This window comes from Mixophyes fleayi, chromosome 5 (assembly GCF_038048845.1).
Source record: "Mixophyes fleayi isolate aMixFle1 chromosome 5, aMixFle1.hap1, whole genome shotgun sequence".
NCBI classification, from domain to species: Eukaryota; Metazoa; Chordata; class Amphibia; order Anura; family Limnodynastidae; genus Mixophyes; species Mixophyes fleayi.
Genome location: NC_134406.1, coordinates 187,853,624 through 187,864,306, shown reverse-complemented (window position 1 = coordinate 187,864,306; position 10,683 = coordinate 187,853,624). Strand labels below are relative to the sequence as shown.

Sequence of the window (10,683 nt, the reverse complement as noted above, 5' to 3'; positions counted from 1 at the left end):
GATCATGCTATTTATCACTGGCTTGAGTAAAAACAGAGCATGCGAGAACATTTACAAGTCCAGCTAGTGCTTTATCAATCCTGACATTCTCTTTTGTCACTAAACGTCAGGAGGCGAGGTATAACACTCCTTAATTTCACTTTGCCTCATTAGGACATGTTTACTTTCCTTTCCTGGAACCTACTTGTGAGCCTTTAATTATGGTGCATGAGAAAGTAAATGGTGCTACACAGTTTGTAGCTGGTTGATGCAACAAAGCGTTAATGAAACTACTAAAACACACAAAATTCCAAAGACAATTTTTGGGGAAAACTTTATACATTGCACAAAACATGTTTCAGATAAAAAGTTTGGTTTTGTCAAAGGCAATAACTTTTTTAATTAAGAAACATCATTAATGCTGGTTATTACCGTAATATGGCTAAAATTCATAAACAAATTTATAAAATGAAAAACAAAACATTAACTGTGAAACATTATTAAAACTTGATTGCAGCGAGATAAAAACTATTAAAAGACATTCTCCCTATGCACTCTTTGATGTTTATTGTTATTGAGCTCAGATAAGTGAGAAAGTAGGCAGCAATACCAACAGCTTAGCAGACAAGGAGTGCTCTTAAATCTCCTATTATTGTACTGCTCTACCATAACATTGCTGTACCAAAATATTGCCTTGCTGTGGTTTCACCACACCTTCCAACTGTCCAGATTTAGGTAGGACAGTCCCGATTTGAGGGGTCCTTCCCTTTATCCCGATAGCTTTGTTCCGCGGGTGAGAAAGTATTCTGATCCCTGCTGCTCTACATGGCAAAGTAGCGGTGATCGGGTGCCGTGCACACTGGTACACATGGCAATGAAGGTGTTTGGAGAAGGGAGGAGAGAATGGGGCCGCCATGACCATGTCCCCATCGTGACACGACGATGCCACCTGCCCAAATGTCGAGAGGTATGGTTTTACCACTTTGATTACATTGCCACTGTCATACCTACATTACTACCATCCAGGCTTCTAAACTACCAAACTACCTAGGCCCAGACACATCATGGCCCCTGCTCAAAACTGGATGTTGCCCAAATAGGCCTCTGCACCATCTGGATCCTCCAGGACTCTGTACCACCTATACACTTGCACCATCATGGCCCCATCTAGGCCTCTCTACATGATGGCCTCAGCATCTTTGCAGCCTATTGTTCCCATTTCCTTCTAAGTCATTAACCTTTGGGTGGGGGCACACAACAGCTTTATCTGCAGAATTTTTTTCTCCAGGCCTTATTTTTTTAAAAATGACTTCCTATTGAAATGAGTGGGTTTTGCCTCTAGGTTGTCACACAGAGCATATGTTCAGCTGTAAAACAAAAACACTTATGTATTTCATTAAGGGCTAGCCGACAGACAACTCAGGCAAAATGCTTTATAGAAGTCTATGTTATTTTTCATATACCTGTCACTCTTTGCATACTATGCTAGCAGGTAAAAAAAAAATCTGAAATAACTGAAGCGCTTCCCCTAGTTGTTCATCTGCTGCATGATCAGCTCTCTCAATTGACACCACTCTTAGAATATAGTTTTAGCAGCTAATGAAACAAGTTCAATTAAGGATCACATTTACTGTATATCATTATGTAAACAATCTCTCCCCATGGTGCAGGTTTACATTTTACTGGCATTTGCCACTGGCAGTGTTACTTTCTATAGTTACTATGAGCCGCATATAGAGTTGCACGTATGTACATTTACACATTGTAACCTTCAATAAAGATTGTCTAACAACAGACAACTTGCGCTTTCAGAGGCGTCAGGGGCGTTAACCTGCATGTGAAGCAGAGTAAGATGTGTAGATGGGGCAGCACAGTGGCCTAGTGGTTAGCACTTCTGCCTCACATCACTGGGGTCATGAGTTCAATTCCCAACCATGGCCTTATCTGTGTGGAGTTTGTATGTTCTCCCTGTGTTTGCGTGGGTTTCCTCCGGGTGCTCCGGTTTCCTCCCACACTCCAAAAACATACTGGTAGATTAATTGGCTGCTATCAAAAATTTACCCTAGTCTCTCTCTCTATGTCTGTCTGTGTGTGAGTGTGTGTCTATATTAGGGAATTTAGACTGTAAGCTCCAATGGGACAGGGACTGATGTGAGTGAGTTCTCTGTACAGTGCTGCGGAATTAGTGGCGCTATATAAATGATGATGATGTAGACGCAAGTTAACCATGTCCCATTAAGATACACCCTGTTGTGGGCAATATGTATCTTCACATATGTCTCTTATGTACCTTTGCGTAGCCATATGTCGAGTGCATGTTTACAAGTTTATGATGACGTTTGTATCTTTGCTTCAGACACATCTATGTGCTCTATTTTAAAATGGACATATCTTTAGACACATGCAACTCAAAATACACAATGTAGAGCCAGGGGTACCCCCAAAGGCCCTCCTCAATCATCTTGATGATCGGCTGGTATATGGAGACTCTTTAACCTGCAAGTTTAAGTTCTATATATATTTTTATGTTAAATAATTTTTATCTTTATTATGCAGCATAAAAAGCATTTCTATTAATTATGTATAATAATCTGTATAGTTAAGAAATAAAAAGCAGATTAAAGTTGTAAAATTTTTATTTATTGATACAAATATACATATGAATAAAACCCTTATAACCTGTAATATAAGTGAATATCTATGTTACTGTATCATCAAAAAGATTCTCCCTCTATTTATTTACAGACATTATCATTTTCATTCCAAAAATGGTATAATAGGAGCAAAATGCAAATGTTAAAACTTAGGACGGCTTCTGGTACTCCCATCGTTGAACCAAATTATACTCTGTGTCAATCACTCTATTACATTGATACACATTTGTCTTTATTGTGTCTCAAAGGGGGTTTAAATGCTTGTGCTTATAGGCAAGTGCATGAAGGGGTATTATTTTATGTACAAGCACAAGGAGGAGAAAAAATTCCTACCAGAGGATGTAAAAAATGCTATTTAATCATTATACACATGTGTATATATACACACATACATCGAAAGACATTTGTTATATATATTTACCGTTTATACAAATAATTTGTCATTAGTGTGCTCTGTTAATTACAATGTGCAATTGCTTATGTAAAGAAACATGAAGGTACAGAGGTAACTTGAGTGTGGCAATAGTTGCCCCTCCTTGGTCTACAAGTACATGAAACATCTTACCTGCTAGACAGTTAAGGTCAAGTGTACCATTACTCTGTGGAGTGTGAGGCATCTGCTATAGCTTGTCGCAAATGTAAGGACAATGACATACATAGATGACTGAAAGGTGCGTGGGATCATTCATAAAACAAATTACACTAAATTAACATTGAAATTAAAAGTAAAAATGAATTGTTGGTAGAATGGCAGTCTTGGTAACCAAAGTCTAAATAAAAACAAACTCTTTATCAGCCTCCTCTCCAGAGTCACTGGATTTGCTTCGCTGGCGAGAGTCCTTGCTTAATGACCCTGATTTTAGCTCCTGCCCATCTGCTGGCGAATGGCCGAGATTCTTTTTTAGTGCTGAATCAGATGGAGTCACTGGACGGGCTATTAAAACAAAAACAAAATAGTAAAGTAACAGAGGACTTCAATTAACCCTTCCTAGTAATGTTTAAAATAAATAATATCACATCACTTGAAATTTTACAGGGCAACCCACATTACCAAAAATGTATACATCAGAAATAATTAAATGGTAACTCATTCAATTCTCAGCATGTTTAAATTGTACACAACAATAATGAAAAAAATATCTCTTATTTCATAAGCAGTGATCAGCAACATTTCCAAAACTGCTCACAATTGTTCTGCATTTGATTGTAAAAAATAAAATTTATTAAAGATTGGCTACAACATTTTTCATGTTTCTCTGGTGGAGTTTGTCCTCACGTATACCCTAAGCACACCATACAGCAGAATGAATTGCCTGGCACGACCCCAGATCTATTCATAGACAATACAATAAAAGTGAATTGACAGTGAAGAAAGGTGACGCAAAAGCAGAACTTGCAGATTGTAATCCCTGGAACTTTACACCTCTGCAAAATGACCTGTTATGCAGCAAAACTCTACTCGTGCAGAATTTCACTGTGATTTCTCTTATTTCTACTCATAAGTTCCATAATTGGTGTTATTTTCACTTAAAGACACAGCTTTTAATAAGTGATTTATTCACACAAAGACAAGAATGAAGAAGTGATTTGTAATCTGTGCCAGGTAATCATAGCTCACAACTTGCAAATATATTTATCCTAAAATCATGTTGCACATATTTAGGTTAATGTAAATATGCTTTAAAAGCAAGATATCTTTTACATGCAAGTAACTTACATGAAGCCAAGACTATGTGTTTAGAGCACCACCATGTGTCTAAAAGGATTACATCAAACTGAAAAGTGAAGCAATATAAACCTGATACAAACAATATAGAACCACCAACGCTCCCAAGTGTGAGTTAAAACGCCCAATATGTAAGTCCAGATAGTCAAGTTCATATAGAAGATATCAATATAAGCAGCTCTCCAGTTACTCCAGCCAGGTCAGCTAAGACTGTATCGGTCACCAACACAAATGGTTAAATATCAATAATCAAAGTTTATATATATGATACTTCATATAGGCAATCTATATGGGAACATCCATCTCTGCAGTTTACAGCATTGGGCAAGGGAAGAGCTATAAACAGTGTTAGAAATGTGTGATCACACCTAGAGCTACAATACTACATGATGCCATATGTTATAAAGTGTTTATATCAGAGATTGCAGTGGTTTTGTCACCATTAGCATCTTCTAAATAAACAAACTACAAACAGAAACTACAGAAACACTTCTTATTTGTTACTGACGTCTTAAGCATCACATCTGATATGAGGACCGCCCCTTCCTATTCCTTGTGACATTATATGTACAAGACATAAAATTGATCAATGCAGAAGGCATTGTATGTTTTTAAATATATTATTATAGTATATTTTAACTTATATGATTCATATTATATAGTTAAGTATAGTATATAACATAATGTAATATAATAAACCACTCAAGAGTATAAAAAAACTCAACCTAATTAAAATATGTTGTTTTGTAAATATATCTACTTATTGTTTCATTGATAATGACATTCTCTGCGAGGAAGGTACAATGTAGAGAGTGGGAGGTTACAGCAGAGAGAACAGTTTTTAGTCATATACATGTGGTGCTCTTGTGTGAACATATAGCTTTCCTCACAGTATAGTAAAGATGTGATATTTTACAGTGTGTGGAAATTATTTAACCTGGAAGTGATCTTGCTCCTTTGAAAAATAGTTGGCATCTATTGTTTTGTCTGTTGTATATTGTGTGCACCTTAGTTTGTCCTTTGTGGTAATCGGACAGCTAAATATTTGCATATTCCCACTTATTAAATAAGCCAGGATGTAATATATATATATTTTTGTAATACGGAGTTGCAATGTAATTGGCAAACTATCCACAGCTTGCAATGACTGACAAAGGACACCACGTTCCTTTGAGAATGAGAAGGAGCAGATCATGATCAAAACTACAATAGACAAAAGGCCATGAGCACAGTATTCTGTATACAGTACTTACAAGTTCTTAATTGCATTTAAACTGAATATACTTCTCTGAATTGAGTTTTGTCACATACAGCATTCACTTTGTCAGCTAGAGTTTGTATACACACAAATTGTGGCTATAAACCAAATATGTTATTCAAAGACTTAGCTGTTCATCACACTCATATTTAGCATTTGTTTGATGTTCGCTGGTAGCTGCGGGTGAAAGAACAGTTCATGCTGCTTTTAAAACCAAGTTTCAGTTAGAATAAACTCTTGTGCCTTGAATATACCAGGAACTTTTTATGAGAGCAATGTAAAATAACATAATGGTAATTTTGCACATCTCATTGTACCTTCATCTGCAAGAGGCCGGGAAGACTGTAGGCTGCTCTGTCCATCTCTGTCCTTCTCTGACGGGACCCTCTTCAGCACAGCTGGAAGAATCGTAGTTTTGGGGGAACATAGCCCAGACGGAGATTCAGGGATCTCTTCTATTATGACGAGAGGTAAAAACAAATGTATAATATTAGTCAAGATATTTTATTTTACAAATAATTTTGTGCTATTTTAAGCAGCAAAAATAAGAACTGAATCAATCCCTGTGTTAAAATGGAATGTTTTATTATTAATCATAGACGTTCAGAAAGATAATATTCCAAGAGCATCACCTCCAAGTGTGGATTGTTGATGATAAATTGTACCTTCAATATCTGAATATGCAAATGCTCATTTCTCTAACAGCTGAACAATTGGCTGTCAAATAAAGTAGAAATGAAATGAACCAGGAATGCCCTGATACTTTGATTTGTACACACTAAAATATATGTCTTCGATATAGCATTTATAAATTAATCCATGTGTTGCCCTGCTCTTTTGGAGGTCTTGCAATGAATACATACAGTAGGGTCCCAGGAGGTATTTATCATTCACAGTCATAGACAAAGTCCAAACTTTTTTTTTATATGTCTTTTTTATTCTTTTTAGTCAGTGCCTACAGGAGGCTGCCTTATTTCTATTCATAGGTGGCTATAAACAGGCCAGATAGTCTCTACTGTCTGACACAGTAAAAGTGATTGAGGTATTCACACTTTTATGCTATAGTAGGAATACCCTTCAACACAAGGCCTGTTTGCTAGGAGGGTTTGAAAAAGTTTTATGCCCTCTTCATTTTCACCAACAAGCTAAGTCTTCATGAAAAATCTACTAACATAAGAGGAGGTTTTGAAAATGGGGACAACAGGGTAAATTCACCCAGGTGTACTACAAGCAGAGCGCCCTTCACTGCAATTAATGCAGTGCATTCAATGTAGATGCCCCCATGTGACATTACTGCATGACTATTTACTAGCTCTCCCTGGACCATACCAAGTCACACAAAAAAATATCCCAGGCGTTAAATCTTCCAGAAACTTTCAGTGAATTCCTACCACGGCTTTCCTTCTAGTTACATTTTGATAATATAAGTATGTGCGCAACAGTGCTATCGTCCAGTTGCTTCCGTTAGATCACAGTCTGCGAGTTTTACTACAACTTGTGAATAATAATTTAAAGTGGCTTATTTAAGGGTCTGCAATTGCTCTATTCAGTGCACCACCCTCTCCCCCCTCCCAGGTGGTTGCACCTGTGTGATTTTTGTACTTACCGGATAATCTTTCTCTGAACACGAGTTGGGGGTACACTGCTCACCTTGGAATATAGAGGGCACTGTGGGAGTAATAGCACTAAAAAAACAAAACTTACCTAGCCTGCTCCCCTCCCCTCTATGCCCCCACCACCAGAAGAGCTCTTATTACTAATCAAGCCACAAGAGAGGGCGAATAAAACACCACAAAACAGAACATACAACAGAACTGTCAAAACAAAGGGTGGGATCGCAGTGTCCCCCAGCTCGTGTTCAGAGAAAGAGATTTTATGGTAACTACAAAAATCCTATTTTCTCTTTCACACTAGTTGGGGGACACTGCTCACCTTGGGGATATTCCAAAGTTGTCCCTATGGGTGGGAATGCTCAGAATGAGCGGCACGTAACACTTTACAACCAAAACTTGCGTCTTTTGAAGCAAAGACGTGAAAACAATAAAACCTGGTGAATGTATAAACAGAAGACCTAGTAACTGCCCTACACAGATGCTCAGCCGAGGCCCCATGCCACACCGCCCAAGAAGCGCTAATCGACCTTATGGAATGAGCTGTCAGACTTTCAGGTACTGGAGAGCCCTCCGAAATGTACGCCTGTCGAATAGTAGCGGTGATTCATCTAGCCACTGTCTGCTTTGTGGCCGGCCAGCAACGCAGACAGATCGTCATACAAGACCAGAAGACTATCAGTCTTCCGAACCGAAGCTGTACGGTTCACATAAATCCTCAAAGATCTGACCACATCTAAGGAGACTGAGTCCTGACCAGACGTCAGCGAATCCTGAGGAAGAAACGGCAGAACAATATCCTGATTTATGTGAAACCTCGAGACCACCTTTGGTTGAAACGAAGGCTTAGCTCAAAGCACCACACAATGGTCATGGAAAATCAGCAGAGGAGCCCGACATGACAGGGCTTCCAACTCCGAAACCAATCTGGTCGAAACAATGGCCAGCAAAAAGGTCACTTTCCATGAGAGAAGTTTTAAAGAAACTGACTCCAAAAGGTTCAAAGGGCGACTTTTGAAGCGCCGAAAGGACGAAGTTTAGGTCCTACTGAGCCACTGGTGGAACAAAAGGCAATTGTACATGAAGTACACCCTGTAGAAACGTCTGCACCTCCGGTAACAGAGCTATACGTTTCTGAAAAGACACCGACAATGCCACTACCTGGACTTTAAGGGATGACAACATCAATCCCTTGTCCAGACCATCTTGCAGAAAAGCCAACACCCCAGCTAAACGAAAAGAATTAGTAGGCACTTTGATCTTCTCACACCAACATATACATGCTTTCCAAATGAGGTGATAAATGGTGGATGATGACGGTTTTCTCGCATGGATCATGGTTTTAACCACTCTCTCCGAAAACCCTTTCTTTCTGAGAATCAAGGATTCAACTTCCAAGCCGCCAAAGCCAATCGATCTAGGTCCGGATTAAAGAATAGACCTTGACTGAGAAGATTCTTCCTGAGAGGCAGACACTAAGGATCTTCTTGACCAATCTGGTGCCAGTAGAATCACTGTAACTCTTTCGCCTCTCACTTTCTGCAAGATCCGCGGCAGCATCGGAAGTTGAGGGTAAAGGTACACCAACTTGTGTACCATTATAGCGTCCACTAAGAGCGCCTGAGGGTCTCTTGACCTGGCACAATACTTTTCTACCTTGCAGTTGTGCCCAGGGGCCATTGTGTCTATTTCTTGCCAACCCCACTGTGGGGTCGGCCAGAAATAGAAATGATGGCCTCTATTTGAGAGAACACCTCCGAATGGAGCGACCATTCACATGGGTGAAGGGCATGCCGACTTAAGTAGTCAGCCTCCCAGTTGTCCACCCCCGGAATGAACACCGCTGAAATTGCAGGAACCTGTTGTTCCAACCATTTCATGAACTTTGACACTTCCTTCATGGCAAGAGGGCTTCTTGTTGCTCCTTGATTATTTATGTACGCTACCGCTGTAGCATTGTCCGACTGTATTCAGATCGGACGACGTTTTAGAAAGGACTGTGCCTGAACTAGAGCATTATACGGGCAATACACCACGTAGTTCCAGAACATTTATGGACAACCGTGCATCCTCCAGCATCCAAGTTCCTTGCAATCTGAGGAGAAGAGTGACTTACACCCCACCCCAACAAGGCATCCGTCGTTACCACGGTCCAGTCCCAGATGGAGAAAAGACACCCCTGTGTTAGGTTGTCCCTCCTCGGCCACCAGAGAAGAGACTGTGTTTTGTCTGTGACAACCGAAAGACCTGCGTTTCCAAACGGGATCTGACCTTGACCACTTTGCCAGAATCTCCTGCTGGAAATTTGCCGAATGGAAACAAGCAAACTGCAGAGCCTCGAATGAGGAACCCATGCAACCCAGTAGCTTCATACACAGAAGTAGAGATGCGATTTAGAGAAAAAAGATTTTTCACCTGACGCCGAATCTTCCACAATTTGTCTCCAGGGAGAAAAACCTCTGACAATTTGTGTTGAACAACAATCCCAGGAACACCATATGTTGGGTTGGTATTCAACTGGATGTTTTGTAGTTGATCACCCATCCGTGTTCCTGCAGAATGTTCCTGGTCAGTTGCAGATGGAACTGAAGCTGAGGTACCGATTCCGCCTTGATCAGCAGGTCGTCTAAGTAAAGTAAAATAGTCAGGCCCTGTAAACGCAGCTGGCCTGCCATTATAGCCATCACCTTTGTGAACACTTGCTGTGTGGTGACCAAACCGAATGGGAGAGCTCTGAACTGAAAATGCTCCAGACCCACTGCAAACTGCAAGAGACTTTGATGACCGGTCCATATTGGAATGTGTAGGTAAGCATCCTTGATATCCAAGGACGCTAAGTACTCACCTTTATTCATTCAATTTATCACAGATCTGATGGACTCCATTCGAAAGCTGGGTTCTCGTAAGCAGGTGTTGAGGTCCTTCAGGTTTAGATTTGGTCTGAAGGATCGATCCAGTTTTTGCACCAGATAAAGGTGAGAGTAAAAGCCTTGACCTCTCTTCCCCAACGGAACTGGAACAATCACCCCGGCTTCCCCAAGTGACTGTACCGCCCCCTGCAATGCCTGTCTTTTCTTTGACTCCCTGGGAAAAGGTGTAGTCATGAAACGCCATGGAGGTGCCCCCGCTAGGTCCAAGATGTATCCCCTGGACACTATACCTTTCACCCAGGCATCTGTGGTGGACCTGAGCCACCGCTCCTGAAAGAGCAGTAGGCGTGCTCCCACCACCGGAGCCCCAGTGGAGGATGCAGGAAGTCATGCTGCTTGTTTTTCTGCTGGCTTAGGGGCAGGGTGATGTCCTGTCCAGGCCTGTCTGCCTCTTTGCCTCCATCCCCTTGTAACCGGGGCTTGGCTTCTGGAAGAACCAACTCTTGAGCGACCAACAAACCGAAAGGAGCGAAAACGCCTCCCTTTTGCTTTTGGTGCAGCTACTGGAAGAAGAGCACTCTTCCGC

The 10,683-nt window shown here is 40.6% G+C and overlaps 1 protein-coding gene across 3 annotated transcripts in view; it reads right to left on the bottom strand.

Annotated features, from left to right (window-relative positions):
• Positions 1 to 2,597: 2,597 nt before the first annotated feature.
• CARMIL1 (capping protein regulator and myosin 1 linker 1) overlaps positions 2,598 to 10,683 on the bottom strand; it is a 227,789-nt gene continuing 219,703 nt past the window's right edge. For 2 of the 3 annotated variants that reach the window (XM_075213169.1, XM_075213170.1), the window contains 2 exons: positions 5,935 to 6,072; positions 2,598 to 3,567 (listed from right to left, as the gene is read on the bottom strand). In XM_075213169.1, coding sequence (XP_075069270.1) covers positions 3,404 to 3,567; positions 5,935 to 6,072 — 302 coding nt within the window. In that variant the 3' untranslated portion in view covers positions 2,598 to 3,403. Of the gene's footprint in view, positions 3,568 to 5,063; positions 5,795 to 5,934; positions 6,073 to 10,683 lie in introns of those variants that run through there. The other variant, XM_075213171.1, reaches the window with a different exon arrangement.